This window comes from Phyllobates terribilis, unplaced genomic scaffold (assembly GCF_046119375.1).
Source record: "Phyllobates terribilis strain yellow unplaced genomic scaffold, ASM4611937v1 Scaffold_2__4_contigs__length_985480577, whole genome shotgun sequence".
NCBI lineage: Eukaryota > Metazoa > Chordata > Amphibia > Anura > Dendrobatidae > Phyllobates > Phyllobates terribilis.
Window position 1 is genome coordinate 464,574,105 of NW_027362762.1, and position 22,661 is coordinate 464,596,765.

At 40.4% G+C, this 22,661-nt stretch overlaps 1 protein-coding gene across 3 annotated transcripts in view; it reads left to right on the forward strand.

Annotated features, from left to right (window-relative positions):
* The window catches only part of ADGRB2 (adhesion G protein-coupled receptor B2), a 726,627-nt gene that overhangs the window by 698,658 nt on the left and 5,308 nt on the right, over positions 1-22,661 (forward strand). For 2 of the 3 annotated variants that reach the window (XM_073665712.1, XM_073665714.1), the window contains 7 exons: positions 11,456-11,551; positions 12,491-12,662; positions 15,847-15,942; positions 17,523-17,601; positions 18,293-18,930; positions 19,222-19,293; positions 19,447-19,542. In XM_073665712.1, the coding sequence (XP_073521813.1) occupies positions 11,456-11,551; positions 12,491-12,662; positions 15,847-15,942; positions 17,523-17,601; positions 18,293-18,930; positions 19,222-19,293; positions 19,447-19,542 (1,249 nt within the window). The remainder of the gene's footprint in view (positions 1-11,455; positions 11,552-12,490; positions 12,663-15,846; positions 15,943-17,522; positions 17,602-18,292; positions 18,931-19,221; positions 19,294-19,446; positions 19,543-22,661) is intronic. The other variant, XM_073665713.1, reaches the window with a different exon arrangement.

Below are 22,661 nucleotides of genomic sequence, written 5' to 3' on the forward strand. Positions count from 1 at the left end.
CGGTAGTGTTCAACACATAGCCACCCGCTACTTTTATCATTACCTTTACCATAATATCATGCAGTGTAAGGCGGTAGTGTTCAACACATAGCCACCCCCTACTTTTATCATTACCTTTACCATAATATCATGCAGTGTAAGGAGGTAGTGTTCAACACATAGCCACCCGCTACTTTTATCATTACCTTTACCATAATAACATGCAGTGTAAGGTGGTAGTGTTCCAACACATAGCCACCCCCTACTTTTATCATTACCTTTACCATAATATCATGCAGTGTAAGGAGGTAGTGTTCAACACGTAGCCACCCACTACTTTTATCATTACCTTTACCATAATATCATGCAGTGTAGGGTGGTAGTGTTCAACACATAGCCACCCCCAGCTTTTATCATTACCTTTCCCATAATATCATGCAGTGTAAGGTGGTAGTGTTCAACACGTAGCCACCCCCTACTTTTATCATTATCTTTACCATAGTATCATGCAGTGTAAGGCGGTAGTGTTCAACACATAGCCACCCCCTACTTTTATCATTACCTTTACCATAATATCATGCAGTGTAAGGAGGTAGTGTTCAACACATAGCCACCCGCTACTTTTATCATTACCTTTACTATAATATCCTACAGTGTAAGGTGGTAGTGTTCAACACGTAGCCACCCCCTACTTTTATCATTATCTTTACCATAGTATCATGCAGTGTAAGGCGGTAGTGTTCAACACATAGCCACCCCCTACTTTTATCATTACCTTTACCATAATATCATGCAGTGTAAGGAGGTAGTGTTCAACACATAGCCACCCGCTACTTTTATCATTACCTTTACCATAATAACTTGCAGTGTAAGGTGGTAGTGTTCCAACACATAGCCACCCCCTACTTTTATCATTACCTTTACCATAATATCATGCAGTGTAAGGAGGTAGTGTTCAACACGTAGCCACCCACTACTTTTATCATTACCTTTACCATAATATCATGCAGTGTAGGGTGGTAGTGTTCAACACATAGCCACCCCCAGCTTTTATCATTACCTTTCCCATAATATCATGCAGTATAAGGAGGTAGTGTTCAACACATAGCGACTAGTGTTGAGCGAGTATGTTCTGTCCGAGTATGCTCGGACCGAGCTCCGAGTATTTATAGCTGCTCGGTGATATGCTTGAATCCCTCCCGTGTGCATGATCTGCAACTGTTTGGCAGCTTTATTACATGTGAGGAATGTGTAAGAAATAGATATTCCTCCTATGTAATAAAACTGTCAAACAGTCGCAAATCATGCACACGGGAGCGATTGAACCATATCACCGAGCAGCTATAAATACTCGGAGCTCGGCCCGAGCATACTCGGCGAAAGGGTTAACAGAACATACTCGCTCTACACTAATAGCCACCCACTACTTTTATCATTACCTTTACCATAAATCATGCAGTATAAGGCGGTAGTGTTCAACACATAGCCACCCCTACTTTTATCATTACCTTTACCATAATAACATGCAGTGTAGGGCGATTGTGTTCAACACATAGCCACCCCCTACTTTTATCTTTAACTTTACCCTAATATTTTGCAGTGTAAGGCGGTAGTGTTCAACACATAGCCACCCCTACTTTTATCATTACCATTACCATAATATCATGCAGTGTAAGGCCGTAGTGTTCAACACATAGCCACCCCCTACTTTTATCATTACCTTTACCATAATATCATGCAGTGTAAGGCCGTAGAGTTCACCACATAGCCACCCCTACTTTTATCATTACCTTTACCATAATATCATGCAGTGTAAGGCGGTAGTGTTCAACACATAGCCACCCCTACTTTTATCATTACCTTTACCATAATATCATGCAGTGTAAGGCGGTAGTGTTCAACACATAGCCACCCACTACTTTTATCATTACCTTTACCATAATATCATGCAGTGTAGGGTGGTAGTGTTCAACACATAGCCACCCCCAGCTTTTATCATTACCTTTCCCATAATATCATGCAGTGTAAGGTGGTAGTGTTCAACACGTAGCCACCCCCTACTTTTATCATTATCTTTACCATAGTATCATGCAGTGTAAGGCGGTAGTGTTCAACACATAGCCACCCCCTACATTTATCATTACCTTTACCATAATATCATGCAGTGTAAGGAGGTAGTGTTCAACACATAGCCACCCGCTACTTTTATCATTACCTTTACCATAATATCATACAGTGTAAGGTGGTAGTGTTCAACACGTAGCCACCCCCTACTTTTATCATTATCTTTACCATAGTATCATGCAGTGTAAGGCGGTAGTGTTCAACACATAGCCACCCCCTACTTTTATCATTACCTTTACCATAATATCATGCAGTGTAAGGAGGTAGTGTTCAACACATAGCCACCCGCTACTTTTATCATTACCTTTACCATAATAACTTGCAGTGTAAGGTGGTAGTGTTCCAACACATAGCCACCCCCTACTTTTATCATTACCTTTACCATAATATCATGCAGTGTAAGGAGGTAGTGTTCAACACATAGCCACCCCCTACTTTTATCATTACCTTTACCATAATATCATGCAGTGTAAGGCGGTAGTGTTTCAACACATAGCCACCCGCTACTTTTATCATTACCTTTACCATAATATTATGCAGTGTAGGGTGGTAGTGTTCAACACATAGCCACCCCCAGCTTTTATCATTAACTTTCCCATAATATCATGCAGTTTAAGGAGGTAGTGTTCAACACATAGCGACTAGTGTTGAGCGAGTATGTTCTGTCCGAGTATGCTCGGACCGAGCTCCGAGTATTTATAGCTGCTCGGTGATATGCTTGAATCCCTCCCGTGTGCATGATTTGCAACTGTTTGGCAGCTTTATTACATGTGAGGAATGTGTAAGAAATAGATATTCCTCCTATGTAATAAAACTGTCAAACAGTCGCAAATCATGCACACGGGAGCGATTGAACCATATCACCGAGCAGCTATAAATACTCGGAGCTCGGCCCGAGCATACTCGGCGAAAGGGTTAACAGAACATACTCGCTATACACTAATAGCCACCCACTACTTTTATCATTACATTTACCATAAATCATGCAGTATAAGGCGGTAGTGTTCAACACATAGCCACCCCTACTTTTATCATTACCTTTACCATAATAACATGCAGTGTAGGGCGATTGTGTTCAACACATAGCCACCCCCTACTTTTATCATTAACTTTACCCTAATATTTTGCAGTGTAAGGCGGTAGTGTTCAACACATAGCCACCCCTACTTTTATCATTACCATTACCATAATATCATGCAGTGTAAGGCCGTAGTGTTCAACACATAGCCACCCCCTACTTTTATCATTACCTTTACCATAATATCATGCAGTGTAAGGCCGTAGTGTTCAACACATAGCCACCCTCTACTTTTATCATTACCTTTACCATAATATCATGCAGTGTAAGGCCGTAGTGTTCAACACATAGCCACCCCTACTTTTATCATTACCTTTACCATAATATCATGCAGTGTAAGGCGGTAGTGTTCAACACATAGCCACCCCCTACTTTTATCATTACCTTTACCATAATATCATGCAGTGTAAGGCCGTAGTGTTCAACACATAGCCACCCACTACTTTTATCATTACCTTTACCATAATATCATGCAGTGTAAGGAGATATTGTTCAACACATAGCCACCACTTACTTTTATCATTACCTTTACCATAATATCATGCAGTGTAAGGCGGTAGTGTTCAACACATAGCCACCCCCTACTTTTATCATTACCTTTACCATAATATCATGCAATGTAAGGAGGTATTGTTCAACACATAGCCACCCGTTACTTTTATCATTACCTTTACCATAATATCATGCAGTGTAAGGTGGTAGTGTTCACCACATAGCCACCCCCTACTTTTATCATTACCTTTACCATAATATCATGCAATGTAAGGCGGTAGTGTTCAACACGTAGTCACCCCCTACTTTTATCATTATCTTTACCATAATATCATGCAGTGTAAGGCGGTAGTGTTCAACACATAGCCACCCCTACTTTTATCATTACCTTTACCATAATAACATGCAGTGTAGGGCGATTGTGTTCAACACATAGCCACCCCCTACTTTTATCATTAACTTTACCCTAATATTTTGCAGTGTAAGGCGGTAGTGTTCAACACATAGCCACCCCTACTTTTATCATTAACTTTACCCTAATATTTTGCAGTGTAAGGCGGTAGTGTTCAACACATAGCCACCCCCTACTTTTATCATTAACTTTACCCTAATATTTTGCAGTGTAAGGCGGTAGTGTTCAACACATAGCCACCCCCTTCTTTTATCATTACCTTTACCATAATATCATGCAGTGTAAGGCGGTAGTGTTCAACACATAGCCACCCCCCACTTTTATCCTTACCTTTACCATAATATCATGCAGTGTAAGGCCGTAGTGTTCAACACATAGCCACCCGCTACTTTTATCATTACCTTTACCATAATATCATGCAGTGTAAGGAGATATTGTTCAACACATAGCCACCACTTACTTTTATCATTACCTTTACCATAATATCATGCAGTGTAAGGAGATATTGTTCAACACATAGCCACCACTTACTTTTATCATTACCTTTACCATAATATCATGCAGTGTAAGGAGATATTGTTCAACACATAGCCACCCACTACTTTTATCATTACCTTTACCATAATATCATGCAGTGTAAGGAGATATTGTTCAACACATAGCCACCACTTACTTTTATCATTACCTTTACCATAATATCATGCAGTGTAAGGCGGTAGTGTTCAACACATAGCCACCCACTACTTTTATCATTACCTTTACCATAATATCATGCAGTCTGAGGCGGTAGTGTTCAACAAATAGCCACCCCCTACTTTTATCATTACCTTCACCATAATATCATGCAGTGTAAGGCGGTAGTGTTCAACACATAGCCACCACTTACTTTTATCATTACCTTTACCATAATATCATGCAGTGTAAGGCGGTAGTGTTCCAACACAATAGTCACCCGCTACTTTTATCATTACCTTTACCATAATATCATGCAGTGTAAGGCGGTAGTGTTCCAACACATAGCCACCCCCTACTTTTATCATTACCTTTACCATAATATCAAGCACTGTAGGGTGGTAGTGTTCAACACATAGCCACCCCCTACTTTTATCATTACCTTTACTATAATATCATGCAGTGTAAGGCGGTAGTGTTCAACACATAGCCACCCACTACTTTTATCATTACCTTTACCATAATATCATGCAGTGTAAGGCGGTAGTGTTCAACACATAGCCACCCCCTACTTTTATCATTACCTTTACCATAATTTCATGCAGTGTAAGGCCGTAGTGTTCAACACATAGCCACCCCCTACTTTTATCATTACCTTTACCATAATATCATGCAGTGTAAGGCCGTAGTGTTCAACACATAGCCACCCCCTACTTTTATCATTACCTTTACCATAATATCATGCAGTGTAAGGCCGTAGTGTTCAACACATAGCCACCCCTACTTTTATCATTACCTTTACCATAATAACATGCAGTGTAGGGCGATTGTGTTCAACACATAGCCACCCCCTACTTTTATCATTAACTTTACCCTAATATTTTGCAGTGTAAGGCGGTAGTGTTCAACACATAGCCACCCCTACTTTTATCATTACCTTTACCATAATATCATGCAGTGTAAGGCGGTAGTGTTCAACACATAGCCACCCCCTACTTTTATCATTACCTTTACCATAATATCATGCAGTGTAAGGCCGTAGTGTTCAACACATAGCCACCCGCTACTTTTATCATTACCTTTACCATAATATCATGCAGTGTAAGGAGATATTGTTCAACACATAGCCACCACTTACTTTTATCATTACCTTTACCATAATATCATGCAGTGTAAGGAGATATTGTTCAACACATAGCCACCACTTACTTTTATCATTACCTTTACCATAATATCATGCAGTGTAAGGAGATATTGTTCAACACATAGCCACCACTTACTTTTATCATTACCTTTACCATAATATCATGCAGTGTAAGGCGGTAGTGTTCAACACATAGCCACCCCCTACTTTTATCATTACCTTTACCATAATATCATGCAGTGTAAGGCCGTAGTGTTCAACACATAGCCACCCGCTACTTTTATCATTACCTTTACCATAATATCATGCAGTGTAAGGAGATATTGTTCAACACATAGCCACCACTTACTTTTATCATTACCTTTACCATAATATCATGCAGTGTAAGGAGATATTGTTCAACACATAGCCACCACTTACTTTTATCATTACCTTTACCATAATATCATGCAGTGTAAGGAGATATTGTTCAACACATAGCCACCCACTACTTTTATCATTACCTTTACCATAATATCATGCAGTGTAAGGAGATATTGTTCAACACATAGCCACCACTTACTTTTATCATTACCTTTACCATAATATCATGCAGTGTAAGGCGGTAGTGTTCAACACATAGCCACCCACTACTTTTATCATTACCTTTACCATAATATCATGCAGTCTGAGGCGGTAGTGTTCAACAAATAGCCACCCCCTACTTTTATCATTACCTTCACCATAATATCATGCAGTGTAAGGCGGTAGTGTTCAACACGTAGCCACCCCCTACTTTTATCATTACCTTTACCATAATATCAAGCACTGTAGGGTGGTAGTGTTCAACACATAGCCACCCCCTACTTTTATCATTACCTTTACCATAATAACATGCAGTGTAGGGCGATTGTGTTCAACACATAGCCACCTCCTACTTTTATCATTAACTTTACCCTAATATTTTGCAGTGTAAGGCGGTAGTGTTCAACACATAGCCACCACTTACTTTTATCATTACCTTTACCATAATATCATGCAGTGTAAGGCGGTAGTGTTCAACACGTAGCCACCCCCTACTTTTATCATTACCTTTACCATAATATCAAGCACTGTAGGGTGGTAGTGTTCAACACATAGCCACCCCCTACTTTTATCATTACCTTTACTATAATATCATGCAGTGTAAGGCGGTAGTGTTCAACACATAGCCACCCACTACTTTTATCATTACCTTTACCATAATATCATGCAGTGTAAGGCGGTAGTGTTCAACACATAGCCACCCCCTACTTTTATCATTACCTTTACCATAATATCATGCAGTGTAAGGCCGTAGTGTTCAACACATAGCCACCCCCTACTTTTATCATTACCTTTACCATAATATCATGCAGTGTAAGGCCGTAGTGTTCAACACATAGCCACCCCTACTTTTATCATTACCTTTACCATAATAACATGCAGTGTAGGGCGATTGTGTTCAACACATAGCCACCCCCTACTTTTATCATTAACTTTACCCTAATATTTTGCAGTGTAAGGCGGTAGTGTTCAACACATAGCCACCCACTACTTTTATCATTACCTTTACCATAATATCATGCAGTGTAAGGAGGTAGTGTTCAACACATAGCCACCCACTACTTTTATCATTACCTTTACCATAATATCATGCAGTGTAAGGCCGTAGTGTTCAACACATAGCCACCCACTACTTTTATCATTACCTTTACCATAATATCATGCAGTGTAAGGAGGTAGTGTTCAACACGTAGCCACCCCCTACTTTTATCATTGCCTCTTTTATCATTGCCTTTACCATAATATCATGCAGTGTAAGGAGGTAGTGTTCAACACATAGCCACCCCTACTTTTATCATTACCTTTACCATAATATCATGCAGTGTAAGGCGGTAGTGTTCAACACATAGCCACCCCCTACTTTTATCATTACCTTTACCATAATATCATGCAGTGTAAGGCCGTAGTGTTCAACACATAGCCACCCGCTACTTTTATCATTACCTTTACCATAATATCATGCAGTGTAAGGCGGTAGTGTTCAACACATAGCCACCCCCTACTTTTATCATTACCTTTACCATAATATCATGCAGTGTAAGGCCGTAGTGTTCAACACATAGCCACCCCCTACTTTTATCATTACCTTTACCATAATATCATGCAGTGTAAGGCCGTAGTGTTCAACACATAGCCACCCCTACTTTTATCATTACCTTTACCATAATAACATGCAGTGTAGGGCGATTGTGTTCAACACATAGCCACCCCCTACTTTTATCATTAACTTTACCCTAATATTTTGCAGTGTAAGGCGGTAGTGTTCAACACATAGCCACCCCTACTTTTATCATTACCTTTACCATAATATCATGCAGTGTATGGCGGTAGTGTTCAACACATAGCCACCCCCTACTTTTATCATTACCTTTACCATAATATCATGCAGTGTAAGGCCGTAGTGTTCAACACATAGCCACCCGCTACTTTTATCATTACCTTTACCATAATATCATGCAGTGTAAGGAGATATTGTTCAACACATAGCCACCACTTACTTTTATCATTACCTTTACCATAATATCATGCAGTGTAAGGAGATATTGTTCAACACATAGCCACCCACTACTTTTATCATTACCTTTACCATAATATCATGCAGTGTAAGGAGATATTGTTCAACACATAGCCACCACTTACTTTTATCATTACCTTTACCATAATATCATGCAGTGTAAGGCGGTAGTGTTCAACACATAGCCACCCACTACTTTTATCATTACCTTTACCATAATATCATGCAGTCTGAGGCGGTAGTGTTCAACAAATAGCCACCCCCTACTTTTATCATTACCTTCACCATAATATCATGCAGTGTAAGGCGGTAGTGTTCAACACGTAGCCACCCCCTACTTTTATCATTACCTTTACCATAATATCAAGCACTGTAGGGTGGTAGTGTTCAACACATAGCCACCCCCTACTTTTATCATTACCTTTACCATAATAACATGCAGTGTAGGGCGATTGTGTTCAACACATAGCCACCTCCTACTTTTATCATTAACTTTACCCTAATATTTTGCAGTGTAAGGCGGTAGTGTTCAACACATAGCCACCACTTACTTTTATCATTACCTTTAACATAATATCATGCAGTGTAAGGCGGTAGTGTTCAACACGTAGCCACCCCCTACTTTTATCATTACCTTTACCATAATGTCAAGCACTGTAGGGTGGTAGTGTTCAACACATAGCCACCCCCTACTTTTATCATTACCTTTACCATAATATCATGCAGTGTAAGGAGATATTGTTCAACACATAGCCACCCACTACTTTTATCATTACCTTTACCATAATATCATGCAGTGTAAGGAGGTAGTGTTCAACACATAGCCACCCACTACTTTTATCATTACCTTTACCATAATATCATGCAGTGTACATCCATCATGATCACATGGCAGCATGTAGAACTTTCTTACTAACGTTTTTAGCATCCTGACAAAGGCATGGTATAAGGACAGTGACTACATCTTTGGCGGCTTAGCAGTTCACCAAGCATGTGTTTTCCAATCAACTGCCCATAAATATCGAAAGGAATTAAGTATGCATGCCCAGTCTTTATTATGTTTTTCAACAAGAACTTGATAAAATCTTGGAATTTTATAAATACTCTGGGCAAGGACATTCAGTAATTAACTAAAAATGTCGAAAGATATAAATCAAAGTGGCACATATACTGTACAGTTGTAGGTTTGGATTGGCATGCCATTTGATGGGACGGTTTAGCAATGCATTCCCTGGTTATATATCATATTTTATTGATAATGCATAGCACATATCCCTTCTTACTTATTAATTATAGTAGTCATTAAATTGATTTTCCAGGCTTCAGCTAAATTTCAGTAGTCACTCTATGAGAATGCAGATTGCTGAATCCTGTCAGTGTGCAATGTTGAAACTATCAAAATTCTGCTGTGCTGCCTGCTCGAGCTTCCGTTACATAGTATTATATTATATGACATTATGGGTGCAGTCAGACGGCCGTATAACATGGACGACGATCGCATCTCAATGTTTGGACTGCCCGGTGGCTCTTCTGACCCGAGCTTGACAGCGTGTATTTCGATGTAGCTGTCGCGCTCTGGTCAAGAAGCCGCCGGCCAGTCCGAGCATTGTGATGCAATCGTCGCCCAAGTTATATGGCCTAAATGTGATTTTCAATTTGCAGTCACATGCCAACTAGCAATTTCTCCTGCTTCTCTAAGTAGCTGAATGAGTAAAATGAGATAATTACGACATCGGAAAGGAATTGATTCAATTACAGCAAATATATCATAAGGGTCCTTGGGCTCTACTAGAGAATAGTGGGGCCCTCGGGCCATTTTGGCTTATTTGCTTCTTCTCTCAATGTTCTATTGAAACAAGTGAATGAGAAGCTACTATTAAGCTACTTGCAGTCACTTGACCGTGCGCTCGAGGAGACAACAGAACAGAATCCTAACAGTGTGTCTATTGCACACTGTCAGGATTCAGCAGTCTGAAGTCACAAAGATTGACTTTAGAAATTTAGCTGAAGCCTGGAAAAGATGTTTGGAGATGCTTAATGATAAGTAGTGGGCATGTTCCAGCGATGTGAATAGATTACACTGCTGCAGAAAGAAATGTGCAGATTCACACTTGCAGAAAAGTTCATATTGTAATTGTTAAATGTATGTCCTGTGTTTGTGTGTGTAACTGTGTGTTGCTGTGTGTAGATGCAATGTACCATTCCCCCTGCAAGTGAAATCCTAGTCATGGGTCGCAGATCCCAGGTCATTTTTGCAGTTGAAATTGATACAAAAATCATAATTCAATTGAGTACTAGAAAGTATAGCAGTTTCTCTCCAGATATTGTTGGATGACATGACTGGTTATATGGGGGGTACAGTATCTGGGGAGAGACACACATGGGCAAAGCCAAAATACAAATTGTTGGGGTAAAGGTGATGGAGGTTCCCCTTCCTTGTATCCATCTCATGCTAACCAGGTTCTGCCTTCCTGCCAGTTCAGAGCTGATCTAACACACTTCCTTTTATTTCTCTCTCCCATCTTCGCTCTATTATCTCTTTCTTGTGTGCCCTATACTCCGCCCTGTGGCTTTCCCCTTCTGTCTCTGTATTCCTCATATCTGCTCCTTCCTGTCTTTCCCTACCAACCCGACCTCCTTCATCCCCCCATGTATTCTAATTCTGTATGATGGATTTTATATTGGTGTATAAATGTGTCTTCTTTTATGCATGCATAAAATTACATCTTTTTGCATGAAAACACAAACAATATGTGTTATGTGCCTTTGTTGTTTTTGTGTCACCTTTTTAATTTTACTATATATAAAAAATTCTATTTACCTGCCAATCTATCTGCATTTGTGTTTTTGGACCCAACATTCTGCAATTCTTTACCTTGCTATAAAATATTTCTATTTTTCCCTCTGGTTCTTTTGTTTTTCACTAAATCCTCACTATTCTGCATGGTCTTGGCTTGTTGTGATGTGGTGTTGCAGAATTGAGATATCCTGCAGGAACCTGCCGCTGATATGTTCCACATGTGGAGTGCTGCCCAGCGCAAACCTATCCGCAGCTACTGCCAACAATGCTGTGTTAGTTTTTTCTCCTCTCCTTCTGCCTTCCTTCAGCTGCACAGAAGCATCACATGTAATACACACATATAAAAGCATACAAACAGGCATATTAACACTTTTCTATACATGTGGACAGTCATGCAATGTCATCTGCGGCAGTGTAGTGTTAAAACATATAGAAACCAAGGTCTTCTGCTGCATTCAGGTTAAAAGATGAAGTCTTCTTTTTATTATTCTCCTTTGAGAATGGAACATTTCCCATCCTATTGGTATGGGACTCACTGTATGTCATTTGTCACCTGCACAGCGTGATGTCTTTCCTGTACTGAAGTCCTGAATTAATGTGCCTGTCCCTAGTCTCTTGTTCTCCCACACGTCCCAGCTTATCTGTAGAAATAAAGGCCCTCTCCACCCTTTTATCTGCATGTCACCCATGGTGACAACTACAGTAACTCTTCTCCCACCTCTCCGCACTACCTTGAGACAATAAGACTTATCCCATCCAGCCTTAGAAGCCTTCACAAGAGAAAATTGTGAGGAGTGCATCTGCACACACCTAACCTGGGATTCTTGATCTTTTATCTCTCCTTACCCACACCACTTGCATTTCCCATCATGCAACTGTGCATTTTATTGTGTTTCTTGCTTGCTCTTCATGGCTTTCCATTTTCTTTAACCCTGTCTCTTCCTTCTAACTTCTCTTACTTTGCATTTTTCATGACATACATACTTTTGGCTTCTTGCATTATGTTGCCCATTTCCTTTTTATATTGTTTTTGGTTCTGGTTTATAACATACTTTTATTTCCAATTATTTCACTTATGTTGTTATTATCCTTTTTCAATCATTCATGTCTTTCCTCATACCTTTCTTTTCACCACTATCTTATTTCTATATCTCTTCCCTCTTCTTTCTTTACCCCTTCTTTCGCACCGTGTCTCCACTCCCTTAACACAGGGCATCACTCTGGAGCTCCTGCGTGGTCCTTCCTCTGCTTGCCCTCACCTGGATGTCTGCAGTATTAGCTATGACTGACCGTCGATCCATCCTCTTCCAAGTCCTGTTTGCAGTATTCAATTCTGTTCAAGGTTGTGTGATCATTACTGTTCACTGCTTCCTGCGCCGGGAGGTGAGAACTTTCCATTAATACTCTTTACTTTCTACTTTCCCACAATGTCTTGAAAACAAATCACACTGTCGCTTCTGATAATTAGCACTTTATAGAACATCGGAATAATGTGCTAGTTTATAATGAAGTACTGTAGCTAAACTGATCTAAGATATTCGCAAAAGATAAATACTCATGCTTTATTGTACATTTTGCAGTGTTTGTGCATTCCATTTTTTAGTGCTAATTTAATATATTTTTATAATTACCTACCATGGACATAGCTAGTGCATTCGATCTGAAACATAAAAAGGTGACATATATTTGTGTTTTTATTGTTCCACTTCACAATTTGTGTTGGGACTATGCTCAGGGCTCTTTTTTACTTGGGACACTGCAAAATTACGAAATAATGGAACAAGTAGAAAACAAGCTTAGTACTCTCTTGTCTTTGGGTTAGGAGCCTTCCATTTCTCATGCGGTTTATGTGAGTCAATGCAGACCTTTCTGAGTGCCTCACTATTTTATCCTGGGGAAGGGGGTAGTGTTTCTTTTAGTGAGGGGTATCACCTGGCATAAGAAGTCTTTTAATCAAGGCAATGCAAATTTTATCTCCCCCAAGAGAAAGAATGTTGTCTATCTAGGCCCACCTACTGGCGGTGCCTACACCATAGATTAATAGTTCCTAGCACCAGTCTGGGGCTGCCATTTTTATTTATGAAAAGAATGGGCAGCTTCAGACTGGTGAGGTCCCAAGTGTCCCTAATGTCCACCTAAAGGACCCAACTTGCTCCATAGCCCTCCTTGCTGTGAAAAAGTGAGATCTTGGGAGATGTCACTTTTTGGCACTAACCCAGTGCTGCCACATTCTTAATTATTGCTAGAGAAAGGTAACTACTCTAATAATGTTACCATTCTGTAACAGGTTAGTAAAGTACGATGAAGCATTGGATAAGTGCAAATAGCAATATCTCCCTCTATCACAGCAAGGAGGGCCGCGGAAGACTGGCGGATCCTGTTCTGCATGGAATCCCAGAACCCGGAAGTTGTGGCCCAACTTCTTCTAGAAAGTCGGGTTCTTTAAGGGGAAATTAAGGACACTGGGGACCTCTTAGATAATACGTTTTAATTTGAAAAATTAACCAGTCTGAGGCTGTTCACTATTTTCTTACATATAAAGCCCCAACCTGGTGACAGGTATCCTTTAATGAGTCTTGCAATATGACTAAGACTATAGACCCAAAAGAAAGCTAATTAAGTTTTTTTGCCCCTCATGAGTCCAGAGCAGGGCACTACTTGGTAAGGATGAGAGGTCTTTGATGTGAGTGTAGGTGAGATACTGTTTCTCCTTATGTAGACCAACAGCTGGCGTAGGGTTTCTTATATGCCAGGCAATTCTCCTTGGAAAAATTAGAATGCAAATTAGCTCTCCTCCAGGAAAAAGAAAGCTGTCTCTCCAGTGCCACCTGTTGGAGGTTTTAGCTGTCTTTCTCCTGGAGGAGAACTAATTTGCTTCACTTTTCTTATAATTTTTCAACTGAAAATAGTTTAATAGCAATTATTTGTCATGAATATTCATATAATGTACTGTGGCTCTATAGGGGCTAAGAAGCAGCATACAATAAACAGTAACATCCACATGCTACACTAATATCCTTGCATTCTTATAATAGAAACTAGTCAGACATTGAAACATTATATACAGTAATGAGTCATGGAAGATGTGAAAAGGAGTTAGAAGGGAAGACACTGGTGGAAAACTTGATTGAGAGACAGATACATCGATCTCCAGGCTGTCCCAGATGCAATGTTCTCTGAGTAGTCTCTGGATTGTACTATAGACATTCAGGGAAGACATGTTGTCCATTTTCAAAATAAGTTGCTTGCTGACTAGCTATACAGCCTCCTTAAAACAGTTCATAAGGTGCCAGGGTTCCTGGAATCTCCCAATAGTGTGAACCCAAGAAATAGTCTATAAACTACTGAATGGTACAGTAGGCTACTCCTGAGATACAGACGCTCCAAAATAGCCTTATATGATAAGTCCTTGTTCCTGTTGGTTAGCCTGCCAGAGGTCAGCTTCTACAGTGGTGGCAGTGAACCCTATAATAGACTCCTCCAAGCTCTTTGTTTAAATGAGCTTGTGGATTGTCTTGGGTTTGCACAACTCAGGCTGGAGTTCCTCCAGTCGATGATCCATCACAAGGCAGACAACATCCTAATTGAACCAGGGAAGTTGCCTTTGTAAGAGATGGAGATGTCCCTCTTGTCCCAGCTATGCTCCTGTCATAAAGATGGGAAAAAGAAATGAGACACAAAGGAGGCCTGCAGCAAAGTGGGTACGTCAGGCATTCCTTTAATACCTTTAAGGGACTCATTGTACATGTAAGTCCACTGTTAATTTTAAAGTCCCAAACAAAGCAAAACACTGTTCTCCAAATGACTATGTACTCCAATGTACTCTAACTCCAATGTACTCCAACTCCAATGTATAGGATTATATATAATGAGGAAACAGAGTTATGGGCTCTAAAGTCCATTACAGGCCTGAAAAAAACTGTGAGAAACACAGAAACAAATATAAATAACTGTATAGCCCAAACATCAATACTATGGTGTGAATGCGGAAGGAATCTTCCCACAGACACCAAATTATACCAACTCTTGACAACTATTATATATAATGAGGAAACAGAGTTATGATGGCTAAAAAATACATATTTTATTAAAGACAAAAATTCATATAGAAATAAGACAGTTATTTATCCAATGTATAGGACTAGAGTCTTCAATAGTGAGCTGTGTGAGCCTCTACTGTCCAATTTTCAGGTTCACTTTGGACAAGTTTTGTTCCCATAATATTAGGGCCATACCCTCCTTCCAACCAGACTCACAGTAGTCTGTTTTGATGGTGAATAAGAAGGCAACAGAGGAAGACATTTTCCACTTCCCGTAGAGCGTAACTTCTGATTTCTCACAGTTGACCTTCGCCACTGAAGCCTGGCCGTACTACTTGCAAAAGCACATAAGCTGATGTATAAATATAATGAAACACACAAAACTGTACTCTAATACCTGAATTGTGGGAAAATCTGTATCAGCTAGATTTAGCATCCATGTAGTTTTACTTTCTAGGGATGAAAATGCAAGTAGTGAAATATAGCAATTTTCTTTCTCAGTTTAGTTTCTCTACATGTGTACACAGGTTCAAGAAGTGGTCAAATGCCAAATGGGTGGGTGTCGCAGTGATGAAAATGAAGATTCTCCAAACTCCTGCAAGAATGGTCAACTCCAGATTATGGTAAATCATCTGTCAGGATACTAGAAAAAAAGTATTGTAAGTAAAGGAAAAAAAATATATAAATGAACGTGAAAGAAGTTTTCCAAAAGTGTTTTATCTTATTCATGAGAATAGGCTGATTTTAGTCATAAATTTTAGTGGGAAAGCACTGATGCAGAATGTTCCAGAAACATTGTACTGGGAAAATCTGTTTAATCCTTTCTAGTATACCTGACTAAATATCCATAGATTTTTTTTACAAACAAGTCATATAAAAAGCCCAATCCTTGAACTGTATGAGTAGCAAGCATTTTAGAGCAAAAGTTTAGCATCCGTTAGAGGAGACCTGTTACCACCCAAAAAAAGAGTCAAGTACAAAATTACTAATAGAGATGAGTGGATCAGTTCATGGATGATCGACTTTGAGTCGAATTGTCTGAAATTTGAACATTTTCAGACTTAATTCGCAGTTAAGAGGGAAAAAAAACTTGCCCCTTCACCATTTTCGACACTGCTGAAGCTGGCTATATTGGGACACATCCTATCCCATGGAGAAATTACAGGATGGAGTCTATGACTCTTGTGGATTGGACTTTGAAAGTGCTATTGAGGAGTCATACCGATGAACCCCACCCCGTGGGGTCCTCATTAGTCAGCTGGGAACTGAGAGTAGCTGTGAGGGTCCGTAGCATTACACCTTGAACCATGCGGTCCCTACAGCGGAAGATGGAAGCTCTCAAGATAGTTTGCTGGACTGCAATAAGAAATGAGAGAGAAACTGAGAGAGGCAGTATAACATTGCATGTGAAGAAAAAGTGTACAACTGTGCTTATTGCTAAAGAAATGTCCATGAAGCTTTGTACCTACTATCTGCTGTGCATAGTTCTTACTATATTAATGTTTAGTAAGAAACAGTTTATATTAATGTTTAGTAAGAAGAAGTTTATTTTTGAACTGTGGTCTCCTTCACTAATCTCCATATCATCTGATCCTGGCCAGCCAAATACTGCAGAGGCTTATTGTCAAAGATCCCCATTTTCATGTAGCGTGCAGGGGCGTGGAAGAGGAGTACCTCCTACACCATGTTACACTGGTTTAACACATTTGTTGGCCTAGTGTAAAGAATTCATGAATAGTCCCAGTCACAGATGTTTCTGAGAATACGTTCCACAGATCCCCTGCTTGAGAATGCCTGCTTCACTGATGTCATTAATGAGCCGTAGTGTTTGGAAACTTTATAAGTATAATGGTCTTTTCACGTTTTGGGAACATATGACGAAACCTGTCCGTTACCCTCCTCCAATTTAACAACAACTTTCCCATATTGTTGTTTTCAATTGGTGAAGCCTGATGGACATGTTTGGTCACATTCTCTTCCATGAACAGCCATTTTGTGGACAGGATAGAAGTGCACTTTGTGTGGAAGGTTACGCTATCAAGTACAAGCGGAGAACCTTTAATACTTATTGTGTATATTAGTATGTATTCCTATTAGATAAATTAGTAATGTGGTACAAACAGTGAATCATAGTGCTAAAGTATTGTATTGTTGCCCGTTCTTGCTGACTTTATGTCCTAATGTTTTATTCTTACTTACGCAGACGGATTTTGAAAAGGATGTGGACCTAGCTTGTCAGTCTGATGAGAAAGGATCGTGGTACACAGCACACGGAGAAACTGGTAAGCACCATATCTGTCTGCTATCTGTCCACGTCAGTACCACGTGACAGTGTATGAGATGGTGACACTGTCAAATTCCTGTAAGCTAAAAGACTAACCATAGGAACCTGTTTGGTCTGTAATGAGCTTTTAGTTCAAATTTCTTGTTGTATATTCCACTCTCTGTTTAACCCAATGAAGTTCAATGAACATCTATTAAAATTAATTGGATCTGACAATTGTTTGGCAAATGTTATCAGTACTAGAGACTTTTGGCAGTGATCCAAGGATAAAGCTGAAAAAAATGTGGCAGCATGAATGCCTAGGAACTGTTCAAACTTTATTGATCAAACTATACTCAGCAGTTCTTTCACTATAGAAAACCACAGCTGAAAGGTGATCAGTACAAAACTGTCAGATGCTCAGATTCATTTTCCACCACAGAACATCTGGTGGTTTCACCAGGTAACCCTTTTGCAGTGATTATCTGCCTTCTTTAATTAAAAATGTAAATCATTGGCCCAAATATTGCACTCTTCACATAATTTTAGGGACTAATTCACAACATCCCAAAATATACTTTATTTCAATGGATATTCTTCAGTAGTGATTGACTTGACAATGAACCATTGGGCAATACTTGTAGATGACATCTCAAGAGAATTCTTTAGAATCATCATCAGTCACTGATATGTTTCTCCATTTGTTTCAGTTCTCTTCAAAGAACTAAATACATGCCACCCTTCTAGTGTGACTGGAGCTCTATCCAGAATATCTTTAGATGATGAGGATGACTTAAAGCTGCACAAAGGTGTTGATGGTCTCAGCTTCTCCCACCTTCCTGGGAGCCTCTCCTCCCCTGGAGGAATTCTTCTGCAGGTGCCCAAAATCACCCACAATCAAGTGAATGAGCTTAATGAACCTCTTCCAAAAAAAGAGATTAATTTGGAACGTGGTCCACTTTATTTGTGTCCAGAGGGAAATTTGTGGCCTTTAGACTTTGGGGATGCTCCTCAGGAGCCATCACTGGAAAGTGAGTATATGGTTCTCCCCAGACGGACTTTAAGTCTTAAACCTTTTAATCGGGACCAAGGAAAACTCAACATGAAGCTTTCCGATTTTGGAAAAGGGCGTCAGCAAAGTGACACGGATAGTTACCCTAACTTCCTGTCAGTGGACCACATAAATGTCAATCTCACCCCGCCCTATGTTCCAGCACAGCATCAATATGGATTACCATTTAAACAACCACCCTCTGTCCGGCAGATCCTGGCATCAGAGATGAATGAGCGGAGTCGTACAATGCCCCGCACGGTGCCTGGTGCATCTCTGAGTGCTGGGTCTCTTGAGGTGAGAGGTGGAAGAAATCTTAAAGGTTTTGTGTGCTTTTCTTGCGTGCTTTGTTTATGTCAATTCTGTCTTGAAAAGATCCCTTTTCCCATTATTGCCCCTTTTCCCATATCACGTTTCATTGTCATTCCCCTATTGTTTTTTGTTAAAAACCTTTTCCCTTTTACTCTTGTTCCAAGTAAGGTCCTTCTATGTTGCACTTCTCAGTCTCAGTGTTTGTGTGGACACCTTTCTCCCTTCTCTCAATCCATCTTCCTCCCTTCCTCCCTTTTTCTTTTCCTCCTCACATAGAAACCACACCAACCTGTCCCTGTGTTTCTCCCTCAGCGGAAGAGATTGAGATACTCAGATTTGGACTTTGAGGTGAGAACTTTTACCTGCACTCAATCCCACGTCTGTATGGTAGCACTGGGATCTGCATTGCATGATACTTTTCATTAAATATACGCCATGATGATAACAAGAGCTGGTAGGTTTGGCTGGCAATGTGTTAATGCTATAGTTGACTTTTTGCAGAAAGTGATGCACACAAGAAAGAGACACTCAGAGCTTTATCATGAACTGAACCGCAAGTTCCACACACTGGAAAGGTACCGGGATGCCAGTGCAAAGGTGCGCTAACAATCTGTCTATTCTACGTAACGTGAGCAATATTATTGAGCTTTTAATTTTCATTTCAATATGATTCCAGTGAAATGTCAGTTTAAATAGGTAAAACCATCTCACAGTTATGGCATTTTCCAGAGACCTATTGCTCTTGTTCAGAACCCCACCAATTATGTTATGATTTGGTCAGAAGTTTTTAATTTTTTACCCTTATATACAAAAAAGTTATTACCCCGCAGTGTGAAGTATAGCAAAGTTTTGGGTAATGTTTTGTCAGGTTATGAATAGGGTATGTGTGGAATGTCTTTCTTGGACAAAAAAAAATGCAAAATATCCACTTGTACCAGTATATGAAAGGAAGGAATCACTGGGCTGTCTAGGAGGGTGGAAATTACTATTGCCCATAGGAGAAGGAACCCAGAGATATAACATGTAGTGGTCCGCTCCATTGAAATAAGCACCCATTCTCTTGTTTGCAACATAAATTGATGACTGATCAGCCCACCTTTTGTCTGTTTTAACAAAGGGACATGATTTTGTGGAACTTCCTAATACATTCGTATTACAGGCACTTGTTAGTGCAGCTGTAAGGGTCACACGGGCAGTGAAGAGGTTTGCTTGGTGTGTGAGGATGTCCTTTTCTCGATCTCACTTTCAGATCCCTTATTGCTGAATGATATTACAAACTAGGACCTAGTATCCTCATAAGGAAAGAGTCACTCCAGATTCAGAATACAAAAATAAATGCTGTTCACTGAAGGAATAGGTGTAACATATATACAATAGGTAGCAGCTATCACACTTGACCTTTACATCATCTGTACAAAACAGAGGTTCACTCTTTGTGATTGCAGGTGGTAGCACATATATTGTGAGTAATGTTACAGTGACATAACACATTTCAACCGGGTCCTCCACCTCCAGTTAGCTTTTGTCTCAGCTCACTCCTGTGCAGTACTTTTGTCTCAACACAATCCCCATTATTTCTACAACAATGTTCCTAAGTCTGGCCTACACATTAGCTTTAGTTCCTTAAGGCTAAGTGCCCATGATGCAGAAATGCTGCATATTTTTTCCGCTTCTCCCTGGCAGGAAAAATGCATGCAGATTTTACATGCAGATTTTACATGTGTTTTTCCTGCCAGGTAGAAGCGTTTGTCAAGCGTCTTTGCATGCATTTCTGCATGCGGGTTATCAAGCGCTTTTCCAAGCGATTTTAGCATCACTTGGAAAGTGCTTGACAACTTGGTCACACTATATAAATCCATGCAACCGGCATGGATTTATATAGTGTGACCAAGTAATAGTTAAAAAAAAGAATAAGAATGGTAAAAAATAAAGATTATACTTACCTTCCGATGGCCCCCGGTGTTTTCTCCACTGCGTCCGGTCTGTTGTATCGGTCGCGGTGGTGTGAAAGGACCTGCCATGACGTCATTGAATCATGTGACAGGTCACGCGACCTCCGACGTCAGCGGTCGCGTGACCTGTCACATGATTAAATTACGTCATGGCAGGTCCTTTCACACCACCTTGACCCATACAGCAGACTGGATGCATCGCTGAGGAGACCGGGGGCCATCAGAAGGTAAGTATAATCTTTATTTTTTATTATTTTAAATTCTTTTTTAACAGGTACTATGTCTTCTCCAGACCCGGGTACCATCCACACATTGAACCGCGTGATATCCGCATGTGCAGATGAAGTGATGCGGATGTCACGCGGTCCAATGCAAGTCAGTGGTGGCGATTACGCTGTGTGTCCGCAAAATTAATGGACATGCTGCGTATTTTTCCGCAATTATAATCCGCAGCGGAAATTTACGCAGCATGTGCACAGCATATGCGGATTATCATTTGGGACCATGGGGCACATATTACCAAGCGTTTTTTAAGCGTTTTCGCTGCGGAAATTCCACAGTGATAAAAACACTTGGTAATACGTGCCCCATGGTCCCCAATGATAATCCGCATGTGCTGTGCACATGCTGCGGAAATTTCCGCTGCGGATTATCATTGCGGAAAAATACGCAGCATGTACATTAATTTTGCGGACACACAGCGTAATTGCCGCCATTGACTTGCATTGAATCGCATAATATCCGTGTCAGCACATTTGCACACACAGATATTATGCGATTCTATGTGCGGATGGTACCCGAGTTTGGAGAAGAGGAGACTCTCATCCAGACTCGGGTACCATAGAACCTGTTAAAAAAACAATTTAAAATAAAAAATAAAGATTATACTTACCTTCCGATGGCCCCCAGTCTCCTCAGCGATGCGTCTGGTCTGTTGTATGGATCGCGGTGGTGTGAGGACCTGCCATGACGTCATTTAGTCATGTGACAGGTCACGCGACCGCTGACGTCGGCAGTCACGTGATCTGTCACATGACTCAATGATGTCACCGCAGGTCCTTTCACACCATCGCGACCCATACAACAGACCAGATGGAGCGGAGAAAATACCGGGGGCCATCGGAAGGTAAGTATAATCTTTATTTTTTATTTTTTACCATTTTTATTCTTTTTTTTAACTATTACTTGGTCACACTATATAAATCCATGCCGGTTGCATGGATTTATATAGTGTGACCAAGTTGTCAAGCACTTTTCCAAGTGATGCTAAAATAGCTTGGAAAAGCGCTTGATAACCCGCATGCAGAAATGCATGCAAAAACGCTTGACAAACGCTTCTACCTGGCAGGAAAAATGCATGTAAAATCCGCATGCGTTTTTCCGGCCAGGGAGAAGCGGAAAAAATATGCAGCATTTCTGCATCGTGGGGATTTAGCCTTATTCCACTATGTCATCTCAGGGTCCCCACTATCACAAGGCTACCTCCTTCAGACCTACAGCCCTGTACTCTAGAAGCTGAACTCCTCAGTCTACTACTTCTTCCTCACACACAGGGTACCATGACTTGCCTTATGTTGCTGTCTCTAGATCTTTCTCCCACTTCTTAAATTCAGTTGCTGGCTTGCTACCTTTGTATCGGGATCTCCTCCTTAACACACACAGCTGCATGACAGTCTGGCAGTTTCACTGTCTATGAAGCAATCTCTCTTCTCCTTCTCCCTGACACACTGCACACTTACTCTTGGAACTTCTAGCAACTTACCC